The 23,580-nt window shown below is 40.8% G+C and overlaps 1 protein-coding gene across 10 annotated transcripts in view; it reads left to right on the top strand.

Annotated features, from left to right (window-relative positions):
- ERC2 (ELKS/RAB6-interacting/CAST family member 2) overlaps positions 1-23,580 on the top strand; it is a 985,497-nt gene that overhangs the window by 423,934 nt on the left and 537,983 nt on the right. For all 10 annotated transcript variants that reach the window (XR_007950813.1, XM_051979082.1, XM_051979112.1 and 7 more), the window contains one exon: positions 4,059-4,252. Coding sequence is in view for 9 of the 10 variants with exons in the window: in XM_051979082.1 (XP_051835042.1) it covers positions 4,059-4,252 (194 nt within the window). In the remaining variant the exon portion in view is untranslated. The remainder of the gene's footprint in view (positions 1-4,058; positions 4,253-23,580) is intronic.

The following is a 23,580-nucleotide window of genomic DNA, read 5'->3' as shown; positions in this document are numbered from 1 at the left end:
TTGTTTATTCCTATTTGTGAGAAAATGTCTTCCTCACATAGCAATGGATGAGATCTGATTGTGAGTCCCTTGAGACTCATTTTGAAATCTGGAATATAGACATCGATGAAATACCAGATATACAATATAGACATTTGTGAAATGCCAAATATAGAATAGAGAACGTAGATGTTGATGAAATGCCAGATATAAAACATAGAGAATATAGACATCGATGAAAAATTCTTTTGTCAGCATTCACGGATCTGCTTAAAAGTAGAATGAAAGCTCACCAATATTTTGAGGGAAAATAATACTCGGATTAAGCATTCCCTGAAGTAGTTAATGAGCAAAATTCAATCTCGTATTTCCTCTGACTGAGTCCCATTTAGAGGTCCCTTGTGAATTGGGACTTTGTTTCATAGCAATTAGGGTTCATTAAATAAAAATGCTTTCAGAGTTCTGGTAAAATATTTACTAGAAACTATAAATGAATAATTCCTCAACATATTCTAAACCCATATTCTCTTGACTAGTAATGAGGAAGGGCCACAGAAAGATACTCGTTTATGTTCTATTTTGAGGATCAGAATTGAGAATGACTTTTGTGCCAGTTGGGAAGAAGGCAAATTTGTGGAATCACTATAGGAAATAAAAAATGCCCTTGGCCTTAGACTTAGTTGGTGAGCGGTCCTAATTTTTGAGGAAACTGTTTAAATCAGAGGATTTTTAGCCTTTTTTGTGACATAAATCCCTTTCAAGTTCTGATAAAGTCTGTGGACTTCTCCAAATTGAAGATAGAATATGTAAGATTATAAAAGATCTGATTATATTGAAATACAATTATCAAAATTTAAAAAAAAAATCATGAACCCCAGGAAGATTAAGAAACTTTGCCTTCAGAGAGAGTTATAGTATTGGCTTATTTTATGGCTAATATTCGGAAAGTAAAGGTGATTTAAAAATGGTAACTCCTGTTTTTACTTATTTAAAAACATTTTCCAAATTGCTCCCAGTTATAATCATTTCTGAAAGAAACAAGTTTTTGATTCCAAAGTTCACAGCTAGGTTAATTTATCAACCAGCAAATATATATACACACAAGTGTCTCCTATAGACAACAATGAAATTCTACTTGAAGAAACAGTGCAAACATGTATGAGTCATACACTTATACAGAATTATACTTGAAATATATACTAAGTGAAAAGAAATGTCATGGGACATCATATTGGATACATAATTATCCTATTATATATATTATAAATTATAAATTTATAATATATATAAATCATATCCATTTTTAGGTTAAGTATTTTAAATTAATTACACAATATATTTTAAAAGTGGGCTTCCAAAGGACTAGATTTCCAATGAATAATTTACTGATAGTTTTTTTTAAGTCTATTATTAGACTTCAATTCAACATATAAAGAAAGTTAGAGAGAAATAACCACAAATGTATATTTTTTGGGATAAGAAAGGCACGATTCAACTCAATGCAAAAGGCACTAGGAGTCTAATATTTGTAGCTGGGTCCTGGGGACACAAAAGCCAAGAGAAAAACCTCTCTGGCCCTCCAGAGCTCCCACTTTAACCCAAAGGTCACCTGAATTTGCTTTCTGCTTGGCCTGTCTGCTCCCCTGTTCTTCTTTTTTATTCACTGCTGAGTCTGTAGAAAAATCAGGATCTTTCATCAGAGGAATAGAACTTGAAAGCAAAATTATTTCCTTTCTTATCCTCATGCTTAAACAATATGTTACATGCAACCATTTTTAAAAGAATGATTATTTCTGCTATAAATGCAAGAGTTATTTCTGTTTATACTAAGTTTTGGAATTTTATTTTTCTACTAAATCATTGCAAAGAGTGTCAACCTTCTCCCAGTAGTAGATTAGTATGGATTTTCTCTAACCACGCATGTTTCCTTGGACTCCCTTCTTGGTTGTAGCTTGCTTACCTTGTTCTTCCCTTGAAATTCCAATAAACGTAATGTAACCAACATCCCCGCTGGACATAACCGGCTAGCAAAATGGCCTACGTTCTCAAACAGCTCAACGTTTTGTTATTTTGATCTGTGAATTTTAAAGGGGAAAAAAGTTTTCTCAACTTCCTCTGTTGAATGTACTGTGGTTAAATTCCTTGTTTTTCTCCTGCCTGCTCTTTGAAGAAGTCATTTAGGAATAATGGGAAACAAGGGGTAGGCTAAACAGTGCACTGCCTCCTTGTCGCCATGTGTCTGGGATGATTTCAGCCAAAAATCGGGATGCTTTGGCTGCAAATGATCCTGCGATGTTCTTCTTGTCATGTTCACGATGTCCGTTGTTGTCTGTGACGTGTCTCCCACTCATGCATGTGTTTGCAGATCTGTGTTCACGTGCTTCTCCATCGTTCAGAGATTTCAGGTTGAGGGTGACCACTTGAGGCATTTTTAAAAAAAGGAAAAAAAAAGGATTAATGGGTTTAAATGTCAGGTAAAAATCCCTTCGTGGTTATTTTTAGAAAGCCTCTACTATGGAAATTGGTGTCTCCATTTCAGCCACCATGGTCTATTGGAATGATTGAATTCAAAAGTCAATTCAATTTAATGAAACAGACATTCTGTACTTAAATGTCTACTATGTGTCAAACACTGCTTTTGGGTGCTAGGAATATGAAGACAAAACAAAGAAAGAAGAAGGAAAGAACGAAGTAGGGAAAGAAAGAGAGTAAGAAGATGGGAGGAAAGGAGAGAGGGAGGGAAGAGAGAAAATTAGGTGAGAAGAAAGGAGGAAGGAAGGAAAAGTAGGAGGGAAGAAAGAAAAGAAGAAAGGAGAGATGGAATGATGATGGGGGAAAGGAAGAGCGAGAGAGAAAAGAAAGGTAAGAGGGAAAAAAGAAAGGAAGGAGGGAAAGATAGAATAAAGATGGGGAAAAGGAAGAGGGAAGGGAGGAAAGAAAGGAAGGAAGGAGATGGAATGATGATGGGAAAAAGGAAGAGGGAAGGGAGGAAAGAAAGGTGAGAGGGAAGAAAAAAAAGGAAAGTAGAAATGGTATGAAGATGGGGAAAAGGAAGAGGGAGGGGAGGACTGTGGGAAGAAAAGAAAGATAGAAGGATGAAAGAAAGGAGGGAAGGAGAAAGGAAAAGAAAGAAGGAAGAAGATGGAAAGAAGGAAAGAGGAAAGGAAGAGTAAAGGGAAGGAAGGAACCCTGCCCACAAGTAGCTTACATTGCATTAAGCCAGTTAGGTTATCTTCAATAGCCAATCAACCACATTCAATTTAAGTCAACCAATGTTCATTGAGAAGTGATTGTTCTTGGAGACAGAAAGACCTGGATTCAAGTGTTGCTTTTGACACATGCTAACTGAGTGACCATGGGCAAGTGATTGAAGAAGCAGACATTAATGTAAATGTCTATGCTATTATCGGCCTCTGCAGTGACATTATAGAAGAGTATTGACATTTTTTATTAAAGGTGGTTTCCATTTATTTCTCTAACAACCCTAATGAACTCCTATGTATTTACCAACAAAACAAAAAGTTCTTACACATTTAATGTGTGCTAAACACTCTGTTGGGCCCTGAGGGGATAATCCAAGCTTAAAAAGACCTGATTACAAGTTCCACATCAGGGTACTTGTAAATTTAGTTAGACGTATGACAAATAACAATAGCACAAACTCAAAGATTTTTCTACCGGGAAAATGGGATTACAGTTTGTTGGACTCACCTGCTTATGGGTGACAGAAATTTAATGAATTGATGATCTTCATCCACTTTGTATCTTGTTTTATTTTTGAAGACAAAAAAGCAAACGCCTTTAGTTCTTGGATGAATGAAATTTTCTTCTAAGCTTTGGGAAAACCTATCTAAAAATAAATTGTATAAACTCGGGTTCTGGGACTGTTTTCAGACTAACGAGGAGATGTCTGCTTCCTATCACTTAGCAACATTTTCTTTTTCAACTGACTAGACACCCCAAATCCTTTTTTTTTCTTTTTAATGTTTTATTTGTTGACTTGCTAGGCCCTTAGCATTTCCACCTCTTATCATTCTAAACTGTTGTCTTGATTATTCCTTAAAAATATAATGTCGAAGGCTCATAATGTCGAAGAAGACTCCAGGATGAACCCTGAATTTGCAGATCGAATGAAGCAGCTGGACAAAGAGGCATCTTACTACCGCGATGAATGTGGCAAGGCCCAAGCGGAGGTTGACAGGCTGCTGGAGATCCTCAAGGAGGTGGAGAATGAAAAGAATGATAAAGACAAGAAAATCGCCGAACTCGAAAGGTAGGTTTTAAGAGATCAAATTTAAAAAATCAAATCTGGGCTTGAATTGCCACTGGAGAGGAGAATCCCACATCTCATAGAGTGTTTAATGTGCAGGATAAATCTCAGAGAACCTGTCTTGGAAACAAACTCCAACCTTGCCTCTGATACATACAGACGGGGTGACCATGAGCAAATCTCTTAATGCCTCAGGGTTCTGGACAGTTGTCTGAGACAATGTTGTCGAGTAGGTTGCTGAGGCAGGGCAAGAAGTCTTTGTCTCTGAAATTAACTTGGGTTGATGTTCACGTTGGGACTTTTGGATAATTCTTGGAGCTTGGGACAATATTCAGAGAATCTGTAATGTCTCCATCTCTTGGGGTCTTTAGTTACCTTGTAGAGGTACCTTCTACATGAAGCTGTAAGTTCCCTCCCTCCCAAATCTATCTTTTATTCATTCAGGTATATTTACATGTGCATATTGCCTATATAAACCTATAAGCATATAGATATTGCATTTATATGCATATATATGTAATATATATATATGCTTATGTATATGTGGTTCTGCATTAGAATGGAAGCTCTTTCAGGGTAGAGACTCTTGTCTCTAAATTACTAGCATTTAGTATAGTGTCTGGCACATAGTAAGTGGCTAATAAATAGTCACTGATTGATTCCCTAAAGGAAGAAAGAAGAAAAGAAAAAGGAAGGAAGGAAGAAAGAAAGAAAGAAAAAAGAAAGACAGAAAGAAAAAGAGAAAGAAAGAAATTGTATAAACTCAGGTTCTGTGACTGTTTTCAGACTAACAAGGAGATGTCTACTTCCTATCACTTAGCAAAAGAGAAAGAAAGAAAAAGAAAGAAGAAAGGAAGGAAGGAAGGAAGGAAGGATCTGGTAGAAGGGATAGAATATAGTTATCTTTTCCCATGTCAAAATTAGAAGGTTCCTGGAATTATCCTCTTAAAGGGTGTTACTTCCAGAGCCAATATTGGTGGGACATGTGACCTTAGGCAAGCAATTTCATCACTGACCCTCCTTTAGTTTCCCAGTATATAAAATGGGAATAATGCTCCTTGCTTCATCTATTTCACATCATTAAAATGGTTATGATCAATAGACTCTTTTATGGGAGGTTGCTTTTGAAAGTATCAATCAATCACCAAGCACTTAAGTGCCTACTGCCTGTCAGGCACTGTGGCAAGTATAAAGAACTACATTATGGGGCAGCTCGGTGGTGCAGTGGATAGAGCACCAGTTTTGAGATCAGGAGGATCCGAGTTCAAATCTGGTCTCAGACACTTTAACACTTCCTGGCTGTGTGGCCCTGGGCAAGTCACTTAACCCCAATTGCCTCAGAGGGAAAAAAAAAAGAACTCCATTACAATAAGGATAATTTGTCAATATTTATGAAATGGCTGCAACTTGGAGCCCTCAAACACTGAGTCTAGTTCCCGTCCTCTGTTTGGGACACAGCTGATACACTCAGCAGCAATCGCTAGCAAAGGTGGGCCCTGGCTGCTCAGTTCCCATGAATGATGAGGTGAGGGGAGATCAGTGTTGGGCAGGTGGGTGGGATGGAGGAATTTAGCTCAAGTCCAGCAAAAACTTGAGGCTCCTGGCTTTGAAAGGCAGGGCAGTGATGGCAGGCAGATCGGGGACCACAATTCACCTGCTTTGGTCTCCCCAACAGTGTGTACCATCACCTGCTCTCCCGTTGTGAATCATAGAGATTTGCCTCGGACACTGAGAGGTTACAATTATTATCCAAGGTCACACAGCCAGTGTGGGTTTGAAGGGAGTCTTTTTGGCTCTGAGCTCTTTATCGTATCACCTGGATGGGTCCGGTTCTTCTCCTAGACTGGATGTAGGTGTAAAAATTCATTGCAATGATGTCCTCATCTCTAGCTGTGAAGACCGTGCTAGCACCCAGGATACCTTAGAATCAACTGGAGTCAGGAGAAGCAAAAGTCCTTAGTCTTTATTTTTGGTCTTTAGGGGTAGAAGTGAAGGGGATGGAAGCAGGATCTCCCCAACCTCCTTCTCCCTCCTCTACCACCAAAGTGACTCTGGCTCATCTCACTCCATCCCCTAGTCCCTCCCACAATCCTCTGTATACACCAATCATTGAGTCAGCACAGGATAGTGGGAAGGGCTATTTTCCAAGCATATGCCCATAGAGTATCGTCCAATCGATAGTTAGCCTCAAGCGCTCGACTGTTCTGACCTCAGTGCATCGACTCAAGAGTTTCAGCCCTTTACATCAAGCTGTTCAGAATCTTGAAACCCAGTTTTTACTATAGCAGAAAGCATATGGCGCCCCAGTGCAAAATTCTGGTCTTTGCTAAAAGGTCCTGGGTTTGAATCTCTCCACAGAGATTTCCCAGCTGTATCATCTGCCATATACGAATCCCTTAACTGTTCTCACATTGTGTAAACTGAGGGAGTTAGCTTAGATCATCTCAGGAGTCCGTTTTAGGTACAAGTTCTGTGATCCTACAGGCGCCCCTGCCTGGAATAAAGTTGCAGAATTATTGAATTTGAAAGCTGAAAGGTGCTTCCATAGCCATCCAGCCCAACCCAGCCCAAGAAAAAGGAGCTTTTTTCCCTGCATCTCTTAAAATGGAAATTTTGGGGGCAGTTAGGTGGGGGAACTAAGGTAGTTCAGCGGATAGGATACCGGTTCTAGGCTCAGGAGGAACTGAGTTCAAATCCAGCCTTGACACTTGACGCTGTCTCTGAGTAAGTCACTTTCACCCTGATTGCCTTCTGAAAAAAAAGGAAGTTCTTAGGGTGATCTCCACAGCTAGGTGGTGCAGTGGATGAAGTGCCAGCCCCAGAATCAAGAGCACCTGAGTTCAAATCTAATCTCAGACACTAGTTGTAAGACTCTGGGCAAGTCCCTTAACTCTGCCTCAGTTTCTTCCTTTGTGAAATGAGTTGGAGAAGGATATGGCAAAGAACTCCAGTATCTTTGCCGAAAAACCTCCAAATGGGGTCACAGAGTCAGTTGTAACTGAAAAATGACTAAAAACAATAGAATAATCTGTCATCAAGGTATTAAGTGCAGTATTATGGGATTCCATCTTTATTTATGGTGAGAACATAGATAGAACCAAATAGCCAGCAGTCTAGTTTGAATGATTAAAATTAAAATCACTTGAGGAAGGGAATTTTCAAGTCTCCATGTTAATCATAAAAATATTAGACAATATTACAGAGTTGATAAAAATCTGGTCTCAAAGACAAGAAGACTTGGATTGAAGTTCCAACACTGACACACATGGACTGTGTGATTCTGAGTGACTCTCAGCCTCTTGCTGTTCAAAGCCTTTGAGTTATAGAAAAGGTACCAGGATTTCCATGAGGTCATAAACCCATTTCCTATTCCTTTTGTTGTCGTTCCGTCACTTCACTCATGACCGACTCTTCGTGACCCATTTGGGGTTTTCTTGTAAGAGATACTGGCCCGGACAGACAGGATGAAGTGACTTGCCCAGAGACACGGCTAATAAGTGTCTCAAGTCAGATTTGAATTCAGGAAGATGAGTCTTTCAGCTCTATCTCTATTCCTAACCTGGTATGTTATAATATCAGCTAATAATAGTGATAGCTAGCATTTATGTAGAATTTTAAGGGTTAAAAAGTGTGTGTGTGTGTGTGTGTGTGTGTGTGTATTCGTACTTCATATAGATACACACACACACACACACACACATATATATATATAAAACTTCATATAGATATATAGAATGGGAGTGGGTGGAAAGGGAATAAAGACATAAGATGCATTTGTAGGAGCATTTGTGAGGTAGGAACTAACAACCACATCTCATAGCTCAGGAAACTCAGGCTAAGAGGGCGTCTCCCAGCATCCCCCTTGCCTGCATTACAGGTGACGTCCAACTGTGCTCCATCCAAGGAACCACGCTGCAGCCAAATCAAAGGTTCTTATCATTCACTTGGTGCTAGTCTCGTTGGGCGGTCAGTCTAGTCCAGCCAATGGAGTCTTCAAAATAATATTTTTAAATGCATAAAAAAATCAAACACAGGAATACCAGGAAAGCCAATTCTATAGAAACGCAGCTGTCAAAATGTTATTACAACGTAAGTCCACAGACTCCAGGTTAAGAACCTTTGCTCTAGATCTGATTGATTTAGAGTTTGGAAGTATAAAGAGAGCTTTTGAAAAGCCAGGAGGCGTCATGTTATAGAGAATGTCAGAGCTGACACTGCCTTGATTTTCCCTTGAGCTGCCAATAGAGAGACAGCTGGATGACTTAATGAATAGAGAGCTGATACAGGAAGATTTGAGTGCAAATGAAGCTTCAGAATCACTTAAGTTCTGTTCTGCCTCAGTTTCTTCAAATGGGAAATGACCCCTGCCTTGGAGGTTTGGTGTGAGGATCAAATGGGATAGTATTTGTATGCTGTTATTGGGAAGGGTTGAAGGAAGATGGCCACGTCTTCCAACCTGGGACAGCCTTGCTTTAGGGACCTCCCAGGGGCAAAACTTCTTCCACTGTGGTGGGGAAGATCACTATGTGAAACTCCTAGAGAAAGCCCATTACCGTGACTAAGCAAAGCAGGCTCGGAGATTTAGAACTGGAAAGGATGCTAGAATCGGTCTCCTGCCTCAGGGCAGCTTATATAAACCCCCAGAGGCTCAGTCCAAATGGCTCCCTTTTGGATCCTCACTCACCCTACCTCGGGATCCAAATGAGAGCCACAAATTTAACATAAAGCTTCCAGTGTAGACTCGAATCCCTCATCATTTTTGATAAAGACTTCCTAGCAGCATCTATCTCTCTGGTTCACCCAATGGCTTTGAGAGACTTTTCATATTTCTTACGGCCCTTCTTTGATCGATGAATTGATTGATTATGTATTTTCACCTGGTTAAGGTATCAGGATACAGTCTTATTTATGACTTCCTATTTGTAGAGTAGAATAATTGAGTTAAAGACTTCCTAGCAACATCTGTCTCTTTGGTTCACCCAATGACTATGAGGGACTTTTTATATTTCTTACAATCTTTCTTTGATCAATTATGTATTTTCACCTGGTTAAGGTATCAGGATATAGTCTTATGACTTCCTATATGTTGAGGAGTGTAATTGATTTACTGACTTGTGACCCTAATCCTTATATACAAAAAGATGAAACTGGGGCAGACAGGTCAAGTGACTTCCCTAGTTTAGGGATGTGTGTGTGTGTGTGTGTGTGTGTGTGTGTGTGTGTGTGTATTGTGTGTCTTACCTTACCTGCATTTCAGACAGGTGATTTCATCTTTTTGGAGACCTCCTAGTATGGAGAAGTCTGCTCACAAGACACAATGTCTTGTTGCACAGAGATTATACATGTTCCCTCTGAAAATACAAGCTAGGGCAGGAACTTTCTGTCCCCCCCCCTTTTTTTTTATCTCCAGCTCTTAGCACAGGGTGAGCTACACATTAAATATTTACTCAGTGCTTGTTGAGTGACTTTCACGGATTTGGTGGATTCCGTCTCGCTCCATTCCTCTCAGCAAGCCAGACCACCTTAGTGCCCATGGCGATGTAGCTAATTAAGTTCCCAAGGTCCCATGAAACCCAACTATCCCAAGTCATTTCTAGGTCACTAAGGTCCAGTCGCCCCATCTTTAACCACTCCAAAAAACAAGCAGTGATGTGTTGTCTTCTTGTCTCTCAGAGGGATTTGGAGGCTTAATGACCTCTTATAAATTGCTTTGTATAAAAAAGAGACCCAGAGGAATGCTAATTAGTTATCAGGTATTGTATACATAATGTAATTTTCCAGTGAAGAAAACAGGTCCTAAATGGATGGAGCCTTTAAATCACCAGGGGGTATTAACATTTTTATTTCTTCAATCTGGTGTGCATTAAGACAACAGGGATTTTTACAGGCATTTATCTTTATGTATTTTCTGCACATTCCCCTTATCTTTCTCTGTCTCTCTCCTTAAACCTGTTGCTTCCCAGGCGTTGTAATTCACAAAACATGCTGTGGGACCCTGCTCTGTCCCTCTTCTTGCAGCTCATTTGTCTTGAGAACAAGAGGGAACATATTTTGGGGCATCTTTACTCCAGCCCGGAACAGAGGAAGGCAGGCAGCGGGGCTGGAGGTCGTGGAACAGGATGGCTTCCTTGGGAAAGGAAACAGCCTGATTTTCCAAGGCATTTTCTGCTGGGCTCCACGTGCCTCAGCCCCTCACTTCTCCCTTGCATTGTGAAACGGCCTCCTTCTGATTGGGTCATATCTCATGTTCTTGGCTCTGACCCTAAAATTCATACCTCATAAGACTGGGAAGCTCCAGATCTCTGAGCCGCGGGGACAGACATCTCCATTCCAGCGTGGTAGAGGAATGTTTGTAATTAAGTCTGTGATTCGGAGATTGGAAATTGGTTTTGAAGGGATTCTGTGGTCGCCCATCCGATATGGGACCGACCTGGCCGAGGAGCCCAGTTTTATCTGGCCGTGCCGTGGGTCACGAGCAAGGAGAGAAGATGGGGCGAGAGCCCGCTGGCTCCCTATAATGGAACCACTCGTTCCCACTTTTTGTCCAAATGATCCTTTGCTTTCCTGAAGCTCTGCTCTTAGTCTGGAAGTCCAGCTTCCTTCTGTTCTGTTCTTGGGTTGGTCCCGCAATTGGTAGATTTCACAGACAGAACACCAGGATGTGGACACACGAACAGACTCTTCGGGTCTTTCTTAAAAGAGCGTTCTTTTCATTTCCCTTTTAGCTCCATTAGGCATTAAAGTTTGCTTTTCAGACTACATGCTGCCTCTCTGTGATCTCCAGGCATCTTTTAGGTGGTAAATGGTTTCCCTTGGATGGCAGCTTGAATTCTTGGACCTCTCACCTGTAAACCCAGTTAATGCCTGGAATCCAGAGATGTCTGCCTCCAATTATGTGTTCATTCTAGTTCCTGGGAGCAGCTTCCAGCTAGAGCCACTTCCCTGCTTATTGTCGCATGGAGAGCCTTTTTGGTTCAAATACAGTAGGAAAAAAACCACTCTGATAATGTCCTGGAAAATAGGTAACTGTGCTCTTCTGGGTCTTACTGTGCCTGGAAATACAGAAGGGCAGCGTTTTAAAACTGATAATAAAATAGGAACACCTGGTTCAAATCCCCCCTCCCCCACCAATATCCTAGTTGCAAGATTTGGGGAAAGCACCCCCAGCAATTCACTCAGGCTTCAAGCTGCATGGCATGTGCTGATATGCATGAGAGAGAGAATTTCCTCACTGGGAATTTTTGATGCAAAAGCAATTATAGATGTGGCTAAAGAAATAAATTAAACACAAATAGGGTTGACTTTCAGGGATCTCATACCACGCTATTATTATTAGCAGAAAAATCTTTTCTCCCTTCTTTCCCCTTTTCCCCCCTTCCCAGTATTAAGCTTGTGAGCACCACTTGCTTCTCACAGCCCTCCCTTTTTAGTATCCCTCCCCCCCGCCTTAGAGTTCCTCCATATTAGCAGAAAAATCAAAACAAAAAGGGAAGTGGTGTGTCTCTACCAATATGGATGCCTTGGACTTAATTTGTCTTCCTGAAGTAAGATTAGGGTATTACAGAGATGGGAAAGGGGTTATGGAAAAGATAGATTCAGAGTTGAAGGGACCCTAGGAATCATTGACTCCAATTTCTCCATCTTACAGATGGGGAAACTGAGTTCTAAAGAGAATATATATAGAAAGAACTAGAAATGGTTGTGAAGTATAATGAAAATAAATCTGCAGATGGAGGATCTGATGTTAGAATTTTCCTTTGCTGTTTAACAGGTTATGCGTTGTTGGACAACTCATTTCATTCTTCTTTGTCTCAGCTTCCTCACTGTAAAGTGAAAGGATTGAACTAGGTGACTTCAATGGTCCCTTCTTTCCCTAAATCACTGCTCTTGTTTATTTTTAAAATTCTATTCAATTTTATTTTGAAAAAGCATGAAGAACAAATCTTGTTACAAATACATATAATAAATAAAGCATATTCTTGCATTAGCCATTTCCAAAATAGTTTGCCTCAGTCTGCCCTCTAGGTCTGTAATTCTCTGTCTAATTAGTGATGGGCTATGTGTTTCACCATGGATGCTCTAGAACTCTGGTTGATGATTAACACAGAGGTCCTGAGTCTCTCCAAGTTGTTTAACCTAGAATAGGGTTGTATACATTGTTCTCCCAGCTCTGCTCAATTTTCTCTGTCTCACTTTGTTCAGATCTCTCCAGATTTCTAGAGAACCATCTTGCTCATGATAGTAGTATTTCATTCCATTATATACTACAACTTGTTCAGCCATTCTCCAATTGATTATCATCCTTTCAATTTCCAATTCTTTGCTTCATAAAAAAGGACTGCTATAATATTTCATATTTAGAGGTCCTTTTCTTCTTTGTGATCTCTTCAGAGCATAGACATGGTTGTGATATCGCTAAATTAAAGGGAATGCAGAGTTGAATGGCTTTTTAAGTGTATTTCCACATTATTCTCTATGATAATTGTAGGTCAAGTTATACCAACAGTGTAGCTTTTAAGGCCCCCAATACCACCATCTAATCATCAGAAAACCTCTTCTTGCCTTGATTTTAATGATTAACATCAATATTTGCCCTTAACTAAAATTTCCCAGTATTATTTTCCTTAAGAAAATCATTCACTTCTTTTTTTTCTTCGTGCACAAATGGATGAGGCCATTCTTATTTCTTAGCTTTGACTGTCTAGACCCATTGGCAGAAATGGACTGACCTAGAATAGAGGAAACATAGCTTAAGTTACAAAGAGATGGTCTTGGGATCGGAAAGAGAATTTTACTGCTGACTACGAACCTGGGAAAGTCCCTTAACCTCACAGAACCCCAGACCACGCTCCTAATTAGAAGTTACAGAGGAGGTGACAATCCATATTGGAAGAGGGTTTTTCTATGATGAGAAGTCTCCAAAGAGATCATCTTCCTGAACCAAATATACAAAATAACATGCGCACAAATCCCAACAAAAAGGTAAAAATTGAAATGATCTCATATAGAAGATAATCAAGTATAAGATAGCTTTGGAGTTAATTTTGTTTTTTTATATATTTAAAGAATAGATAGAGATAATACTAGTAGAAAAAAACATCCTGATGTCATATGGATGTGTGTATGTAGATTTATTAGATAATATATTATGTAGATAGCAAATTATATATATATAATTATACATATTATATATATAATGTTTAGATGTATCTATTATTGGAAATACCTTTTAGACGTTCTATTGTATTTAGAGGAAATACTAATAAGATATTAATTATGCAGAAAGTACAGTGTTAAATTATGAACTTTATTTTCACAATCAAAAAAAAAACCATCCTGCTTTCAGCTCTGGAAGAAACTAACTGGTGATGGGGGGGGCGCAATGGGAATATGGGGAAGGAGTTGGAGGGAGAAGAGGGAATGTATCAACAAAAAGATCTCTGACCTTGTCTTGGATCATTCCTAGGCACATGGTTTGCTCAACCCCCATGGAAAAAAATGATGATCACTGCTCGTATGGCCAGATTGCTCACTCTTTTAATTTTCAGTCATGAAAAGGGAAATATCTGAGGGAATGTGTTTTGGTTCAATCCTTGCTGGTTCAAATCATATCTTCGTGACCCCTGAGCTTATAATGAGATATGCTACCTTTGTGATTTCCACTTCTATTTATTAAATCATAAAAGTTTATGGGCCTACAGATAGGGAATGTCTGTATAAATATTCATACCGGAATTGGCCAAACTCTGTCGTTGGCTCACTCGAGTGCACCTCTGGTTCGCATCAGGGGGGACTGCACCGGGGCTTCTGACGCAGAAATTGGCTTCTGGGGGTGAATGCTTGATACCCTAAATTGCCAGGGGATGCTTACAGCTTTCCTGGGGAATATCAGATATCAGGGAAATAGAAATGCTTAGCACAGTGCCTGGCACAGAGTTGGTGCTTAATCAATATTGATTGATTGATGCTCATCATTGGCTTTTGAATTTGCCTAATAGTGCATCACTTTGCTATCGGTTTCCATACTAATGCTTTTTTCCCCTTTCTTTTATTCTCTGCTTCATCCCTTCCTTCCTCTCCGCTTCTCCTCCAAATTGCTGCTCTCTCCCTTGTTGCAACCAGCTTGAATTCCAGGTCAGTACTTTCTGCTATATTATTTTTTTTCTAAATGCTTATCCTTCCTAAGCTTAGCTCATTTCTTAAACTTGTTTTTAATGCATTTCTGTAATGTTTTCTTCTGGCCATTGTTTTTCCCCCATCTCATACCTACAGCGGTCCATTATATGAATGTGTACAATCATAAAGAAAAACAAACCCTTAGATTGTTCTAATCTGCCCCTTCTACACGATGTTATGGTTTTTATAACTCAGTTGTGATAATCTCTAATAAGGTAACATATTTGTCGGGAAGATCGCTGAGTTTTGAGTAAAGGACAATGAAATATGGCGCCCTGGAAAATGAATGTGGCCTTCTCAATTTAATTCAGAAGAACAAAAGATTTGGCATTGCCACTGAGACTTGAAAGCTCACTTTAATAGCTTGAGCCATTCAGACCTTTCGCTTAATAAATCACAGTGTTTTGAAAGATTTATAATACTTTTTTAAAAAGTCACTTTTGAAAATTATCAGTGTGTTAGTAACATATTGTACACACATGTTATTTCCTGCCATTGTTTGGGTTTTAACTTTTTAGCTTAGTTTTTATTAGTCATACAACAATCTTTAATTACTGGAGCTGTAGCACATGGGGACAACCTTCAAAATGGGTTCAGCGTGAACTGCACGAACCCCAATACTAATCGACACAATGGTGGTTGTGTCATGGGATGTCTTTCACAAGAAGCCCCAGACAGGTTTCTCTTTTTAAACTTCTGAACACAGAAAGCTCAGGTCAACATCTGTTCTTTTTTCAATTGAGCAAGATCTCGTAAGCATTAGTTTGCAAGATATCAAATATTTTGAATTTCCTTTTTCCCCCTGTACCATTTCCTATGTAGAATGTAAGCTCTGTGAGAGCAGGGTTTGCTTTTTAAAAATTTTGTCTTTGTTCACGAAGTGTTCACAAAGGACTTAATCAGTTTTGATCGAATTGACTTTTTCCAATAGTCCTCGATCATTTGCTCTTTGAAAACTGTTTCTGAAAGCCCTGTCCCTTTCGTCAAAAATTATTGAAGCCACAATTTGTTTCTGAGTTTTTCAGGACTCTGTTGAATGCTTGGTTTTTCTCCCTTTCTGGTGCACACAGATGGGGGCTCTTGAAAGTGTTTCTCTTGAAGGTGATTCAGAAAAATAAGCAAAACCAAATAAAAAGATCCTTTATTCTAAAGTTGCCCCTTTCCTGAGGAGGCCCACGGCTGTTATAAAAGCCTGACAACCCGGCCCCAAATAGGTACCGACTGACCAGATTTAAGCCAACAATGGGGGAAAGGGCAAATTGTCTTGCCTCTTGGGGTGGGATCATTAAAAATCTGTACCAGGGAACATTCCCCACAGACAGTGACCAAGCTGAACTTTACCAGGATCTTGTTCTATCTACATGTGGGGGCCAGAGACCTTCATTTGTGGGTATGGGGAAAAACACACTTAGAGAACGATGGTGGGAAAAGGAAAACATTCGAGATGGTTGGACCTCAGCCCCCTGGCCACACATTATCCAAAGCTCTCCTCGTGGTTTTGGATTGGCTCGGTTCATCCCTGCCTGCCTCTTCTCTCTCTCTCTCTTGTTTTGCCTTTTATTCTTTTTTGCTGAACTCAGTTCTTCATCTATGCTTCCAGGTATTCCTTCCTTAAGTCCAGGAACATCTTTCTCTCATGCATCTCGGACCTTTGGGTCTGGGCTCAGCCAATAAAACACCAGATGGTTTGGGTGTGGCAGTTTGTGCAAAGGGGAAAAATGAGGAAGAGTGAATGGATTTCCTGGGTTTGGGAATATCTGTGGGATCAGTTAGACATTCAACAGACATTTATTAAGTGCCTACAAAATGCCAGCCACCATGCTAAGTCAGATTAGAATGGGGCGATCCCTGGCTGCAGACGGTAAATCTGGCTGGCGTGATTCGGACATAGAGTTGGAGAATCTGTATTCAGATCCCAGTTCTGTTGCTTGTTTGACATCAGGTGAGTCACTTGACATCAGTAGGCCACTGTTTTTTCAACTGTGAGACACAGGATGTAGACACATTGACCCCCAGCTCCCTGGCAGTTGTATCTTTGTGGTTCAATGGCATATCCCTTCTGGGGGTGAATCGACCCTACGTCAAACAGAGATGTGTCATTGGGTGGATGGATTTTAGCGGGGCCATCTTGGGAAGGGAAAAGCCCGTGACTTTCCGCGGCTTAGTTGGGCTTTCACAACCCTCCAGATAAACTAGGCTGCTTTTCTAAACTTGTCTGAATTTAGCAGGAAAAAGAAAACACAAGATTTTTTGCAAATATTGGATTTTTAGCTGGTGTGTTTTTGTTCTGAACTTATAATCACTTTTATATAATTGGGGGTTTGTTTTTGATCCGGGGATTTTCCCCCTGGAATTCAGAAATCTTGCTGATGGAAGAGTATGGACCTGAAGAGGTCACCTTTCTGTCAAGAAACTTGTTGCCACCTTGCTTGCGTTTTAATAAGCCTTATATACTCAGCTTAAAGAAATCCCCCAAACCCAAGCAGATGTGTCAGGTTAAACATCCAGCTTCCCAATCTGTTCCATGCTTCCTTCCTTTCTCCTCCTCCTTTGCCTTTGGCAAAGTTCATTTATAACAGAGAAGTCACACAAAAGCCAAGGTGGGAAATGCTGGAGATCCGGCTGGTGGGAGGGCCCATCTCCACATGGGTGCCCTTCCCAGAGGCCCGTGGAGTGGTGGGACAGCGGCCGGGTCACCGCCTTGTGTGATGGACGGCAGAAGACCCTGTGGGGGCGGGCCGATCTAGAGAGTTGCCTGTGGTAATTGGCAATAAGAATGCGTCCCGGGAGAGCCGCCTCCCGCCTTCCCACGCAGCTCTCTGCACATGTGCAGTCCATATTTCAGGGAGGGCCCGTGGATGGACGGCCACATGCCTCCTTCATGTGCAAACCTGCCTTTGTTGAGACCGACGCCTGGCAACCCCCATTAACACCCTGTTAGAGAGGGACTTCAAAAACCTCCTCTCTTTTTTAAAACCCAATCAGCCTTTGTTAGGCTTTTCCCAGAGTCCAGCCTTGTGCTCCTGGCCCCTCACTCTCTGGGAAGAGAGGAAATCAGTCCTCTGGAGGCCCAAGGAAAGCACTGGAAGTTCCTACTGGGGTTCCCTGGCCTGTTCGGTCCTGCTCTGCCCATTCTCCATCTCGGGAAGGATCAGGAAGAGAAAATGAGCCTCCCGGCCCCACTGGGCGGGCAGCCGTTAGGAGTGGGCCTGAGAAAAGAGCTAGGAAGCTGGGGCCGCCCTGCCTCTAGCAAGGTGGCGGAAAGTCCAGAAAAATGAGGGGTCGGGAGCAAGAAGGGTCAGAGAGCTCAGAGATGGGAGGCACCTGGCAGGTCATTATTTGTGTGTGTGTGTGTACACACCCCAGCGTGCACTCCCAGGCACGCAGCCACGCGCTGGTACACACACGCACAGTGCACGCGAGGGCTATAGGAGAACAATGTTATCTCCGACTTTTGATTTTATACCGTCTGCATTTCCCAGTGCAAACCTATCTCCTCCTCCCAGAAACCCATGTCTTAGAAGAAAAATAAATGGAAACAAATAGAGGAAAAAAGGACATTTCATCAAAATTAGCCAGCACCTCAAGCAGGACTGACAGTCTGGGTCACTGCACATGAAAGGAAAGAGGGAAGGGGAAAGGAGAGGAGAGAAAGAGAGAGAAGAGAGAGAGAAGGAGAGAGAGAAGGAGAGAGTGAGACAGACAGACAGACAGACAGACAGACACAGAGAAAGGGAAGGAGAAAGAGGGAGGGAGGAAGGGGAAAGGAGAGAGGGAGGGAGGATAAAGAAGAAAAGAGGAAGGAGGGAGAAATAGGGAGCTAGAGAAGAAAATAATAGGAAAGGAGAAAAGGGGATGCAGAGTAAGCAAAGGTAGGGAAGAAAGGAGGTAGGGGGCTTCTCTTCTCTCTTCTTTGAACTTATCCTGCTCATATAATTTATTTACATTCTACAGCTCCAGTATAGCTTTTTGCCGTTGTTCTTTCCTTTCACACCCTTGTGGTTGTGTGTAAGATTGTCTGTATGTGTATGATTGTGTGTGTGTCATTGTGTGGAATGTACGTTTTGATTTCATCACTAAGGACATCCCATGGTAGAAACTTCCACCAATACAAATGGACACCGGTTATTTACAGTATTGGAAAGTTGCATGGGCTACGGAAAAGTGAATTGACTTGTCCAGGACCATAAGGCAAGTCTGAGGCAGAAAGGGAATGTCACTCATGCTGATACAAAGTTGCTTTGCTGGGCGCACACACACACACACACACACACACACACACACGGGTACGTTCATATAGACACACATAAAAGCATTAAATATCCACAATATTCATGTATGATGTATATAATAAATAATTATTCCTTATAAAATAAGCTATATGCTATGCACATGTACATGTATAAATGTGGAATACTATAGATTTTACATAATTAATTACATATAAATAGTCTTATATAACACAAAATGACATATATCTATGTCTTTATATTTATTTCTCTCACATATGGGTAAAGGAAGTTGTCCTCAGGTCAGAGAAGCATTTCCTTCTTAAAAATTGCTTCTTGACGGCTACTGCTGTTTTTGGTAAAAAGTCAGAAAAGTTTGTACCAAAGCCCAACTGGGGCAAAGCCAAAATTTTGCTGATTTTGCTGTGGGTGCAAATATTTTCTTAGGGATGGAAAGACTTATTTTCCCCTGATTTACAGCACATCGGGGTTGAGTCTCTATTTAGAGCAGAATTGGGATCTTTGGCAGGGAGCTCAGCTGACTTGTTTCTTCCCGTCCAGGACCTTCCCAAAGAGACTCTCCATGGAAGACACATTGTTCAGGGCACCTTTGGTATTCAAGAATAATGGGATATGTTTTCCATCATGTAGCCCCAGCCCTGTCTCTTAGGAGAAGGAGGCAATATTGTGCACGAGAAAGCGTCAGGACTTGAGTGCAAGGCTTGCCAGGTCTACTTGTACTTGCGTAACCTTGGGCAAGTGACCTTATCCCTCTGACCTCCTCTGGGTTTCCTCATCAGCACAATGAGAGTGTTGGGCTAAACAGTCCTCCAGCCTTTCCAGGCATGGACTGTGATCCGTAAATAGAACCTAACTTGCCTTTTTATTTTTGAACTTTTAAAAGTTACCTCCATAATAGACAGCTTGTCTACGCCCCCCTCAACCAGATGTTCTTAGATCTTGTGAATGCTAGAGAGGGTTGAAAGAATGGAGAGAACAGTTCTAAACCATTCCCTCAAAACAATTCAGTAGATTTTGTTTTAGGGTAACATGTTATGGATGAGGTTTTCTTTAAAAAGGAAGAACCTGGAAAAAAAGAATAAAGTAATAAGTTCATAGCAGAACAATAGAAAACTTACAAAATGCAAAGAAAAAGTGGACAGTTCTGAAGATAACGCATGGTATTTATTCCATATGCTTTCTCGAAATGGAAATTCATAGTTTTATATTTTGAATCTTGTCTTGTGTTTTGCTGTGCATATGACCATGTTTTCTTTTTCTTGTTCTTTTTCCATTTTGTATTTATATTTTAAATACATGACTCCATTAAAAAAAAAAAAGAAAAAGAAAAAATAATGACCTGGATGGAACTGAGCGCAGTGGAAAAATTTTGAGTCATGGGACCATAGATGATACTATCTGTCTTTACCATTTACTAGTGGGTAACCTTAGGAGGTCACTTCCTTCTGGGTTTTAAGTTCCCATATATGTAAAATGAGGCATGGCATTGAATGGCTTCTCACATCCCTTTCTAGCTCCTTCTTGGACTTTCCACTTCCCAGGAGTCAATTGTTTAACAATTGCTGTGTCCCGAGAAAAATGCCACCCATGATGCTGAGGCTGAAAGTAAGAGTTCTCAAGCCAATTTTTTTTTTTCTGCTCCTTTCTCCTTTCAGTCTCTTCCAGCCCTGGCACTGGGCAAGCATTTGCCAGCTCTGAGATTTTTTTCCTCATCTGTAAAATGGGGAGAAGAGCAATATAGGATCACTTAAGAGAATGTAAATAAGCTATTGCTCACAAACCTTAAAGTGTTATATAAATATATTATTAACAAGATTAGTATTATTAGTTATTGTTTTTTTTTTATTGCACAAATTTTGGAGAGGCAGTGTGAGGGAGTGAATAGGAAACCATACTTGGTTCCCATATGCAACGGGGGACCAACCACAGATTTGATCTTTTTGTGTCCCAGACAAGCAAGTTGGGATTGTAAATTTCCAATGACTTGCCCATCAAAGTGAGTTGAGAGCGTTTCTACTTTGGTCATCTTCCACACTGAGAAAATCACAAGTTCAGAAATAAGTATCCGAGTAAACCATCAGTGAATGGCCGGTCTTAGAGAAAGCACCTTGGACATTTCTTTGCAGCCTGCGTAGCATCCTTTTAAAAATACCTTTCTTGGCGTGATTATAAATCACCTTCCAGAAAAATAGGATCTTGTTTCCTTTCGCCTCGATGGCTTTCTTATGAAATGTGAATTCTGTCACTTCATTACCAACAAGGCTGGTTCATATTGTGGCCAGTTGCCTCTGAATAACGCCACACACTTTCTTCTTTGCTATATTAAATTGCTAGGAATTTCCACCCTGAATAATGGTGAACTGTTGAGTATTTTCATTCATTCATTCAGCTGTCAGTTAACCAGCATTTATTGAGCATTTACTGTTTGCCAGGCACTGTTTTGAGCGTTAGCGATAAAAAGAAAGGCAAAAACAATGGGTGCCCTCAGAGAACTTACATTCTACTGGGGAGAAAAGTACAAAGTATACACAGTTAAGAAGAGACAAGATCTCTACAGAGGCAATGGGACAGTCTTCAAGGAGAAGGCATTGAAAGCCAGAAAATGTGGAAAGGCTTCCTTAACAATGTAATATTTGAGCTGAGCCTTAATGGAAGTGAGGAAAACTAAAGAACAGCAGTGATGAGGGAGGGCATCTCAAGTACAGTGGCAAAAAGAGGAAGGATGGGGGATCCTGGTATGGATGGAACAAAATGGTAAAAGAGACGAGTCTAGAACAACTAGGAATGTTGGAGCAAAGACAGATTATAAAGACCTTCAGAAATCAACAGTTTTTTTTTTAATTAAAGTTTTTTTTTTATTTTCAAAATTTTTATTTTCAAAACATATGCATGGATAATTTTTCAACATCCATCCTTATAGAACCATGTGTTCCAATTTTTCCCTCCCTTCTCCCCACCCCTTCCACTAGGTGGCAAATAATCTGGTAAAAATATGTTAAATATGATAAAAATAGGATGAATACAATTATGCTGCACAAAAAATCTGATCAAAAAAGAAAAAATGAGAAAAAATAAAATGCAAGCAAACAATAAAAAGAGTGAAAATACTAGGTTGTGATCCACACTCAGTTCCCATAATCCTCTCTCTGGGTGTAGACTAACAGAGGATTTTAAACTTGAGCCTGGAGAGAATGGAAGCTCTTGGAGCTCATGAAGCACCTTGGCTTTTACAATGTCAACTAGACATCAGCATGAAGGATGGACCTGATTGGGAGGAAAGGCTTAAGGAAGGGATTAGTCAGAAGTTATGGCAATATTCCTGGGGAAAGGGAATGAGGACCTGAATGAGAGCTGAAAAGGTTTCTTTAAAGGGAGACATAGTGAAGATAGAAACAAGGTGTGTGTGTCTGTGTGTGTGTGTGTGTGTGTGTGTGTGTGCGCGCATGTGTGATAGACAAAGACAGAAAAACAGAGATAGAGACACAGAGATAGTGAGAGAAAGATATAGAGACAGAGAGACAGACAGATAGAAACACAAAGACAGACAGAGACAGACAGAGGCAGAGACACACAGAGACAGAAGAATATTCCCCACATCCATTTAAATTGCAATCAACCCACATTTTAGTAAGTGCTTATTGTTTGTCAAATCAGCAAGCATCTATTAAACCCTCCTGTGTGCCAGATAGTATGTTAAGTAGCCCAAACAATGGAGATACAAAGAAGAGGCAAAAACACAAAGTCTACCCTTAAGGACCACTATTCTGTTGGGGAGTCGACATATAGACAACTTGGTACTTGTAAAGCAGGGAGAAGGCGAGCCCCTTTGGATGGAGGGCTGGCTGGCTCAGATCCCTTTCAGAAATGGGTGCTTGAGCTGAGGCAGAAAGGAAGTTGGGTCAAATTGGGAGGGGAGATAAAGAGAGAGATTGCAGGTACCAGGCAGAGCTGATACAGATGAGATGGCAGATGGAACACGTGGGTGCAAAGCAGCAAACGAGCCATAGAAATGGAGGGGAGAGTATTTGGGAGGTGACTGCTGTGTAGACTCATTGGGACGGGTGAGTGACATGAGAGAGGATTTTTAATTTTAAATTTAACTCTGTAGCCTCTTACTCTTTTGTAAGATGTCATTTGGATGGTTGCAAGGACAGTGGGACACTCTGTTTGCAGATAATCACCATGAAGAATATCCCTATAATAATTGTGGTGAGAGACTTCTTCAGAATAGGGAGAGGCCCATGATGGTGAGAAGACGCTCATTGGGTAACTGGCCGCTGGATCTTTCGATCATGAGCTTGCTTTGATTCTTGCCCTCCTAACCATTGACAGCTGGTCTTTATAAAATGAATGGTGGTCTAGAAACAGAGGTCATAGGTCTTATGTCCCTTCCATCCACTTAGAGAACCCTTTTGGTTCAGACTGTCTAAGCTGTTGTTAGTTATCAGAGTGATTCCTGAAAAGTCAAAAATGAAGCTGCTGCCTGTGGAGGCACATGGGTCAGAAACCCTCCTGGCAGGAAAGGGGATTGCAAAGGGAGCTGAGACTGAGGGCTTCTTGTTCTCAAATCTGAGCTCTTTGCACATCTCTGTCTCTGAAAAAGAGTGGAAGTGTTGCTATCAAAATACTTTTCAAAGTTTGACAAACAAACTTTCTATAAACTCATGTCTCCTGTTATACAGTCCTCGGGTCACAGGAACCTCAAGGCCGTCTCCTAAAAGGGGCCTGATGACAGTGCCCACCTTGCAGCTCTGTCCATCATAAGAATCAAAGAAGACCCTATTTGTCAAGTGCTTAGCACAGTGCCTGGCACACAGGTGCCACATTAAAGCTTATTCCCAATGCCCATGCCCCTTCTAACCTAGATAAGTTAAATGAGATCCAGGGCATTAAATGGCAGCGATG

The sequence above is a fragment of the Antechinus flavipes genome, chromosome 1 (genome assembly GCF_016432865.1).
Source record: "Antechinus flavipes isolate AdamAnt ecotype Samford, QLD, Australia chromosome 1, AdamAnt_v2, whole genome shotgun sequence".
NCBI classification, from domain to species: Eukaryota; Metazoa; Chordata; class Mammalia; order Dasyuromorphia; family Dasyuridae; genus Antechinus; species Antechinus flavipes.
This window is presented reverse-complemented; position numbering and strand designations above follow the sequence as displayed.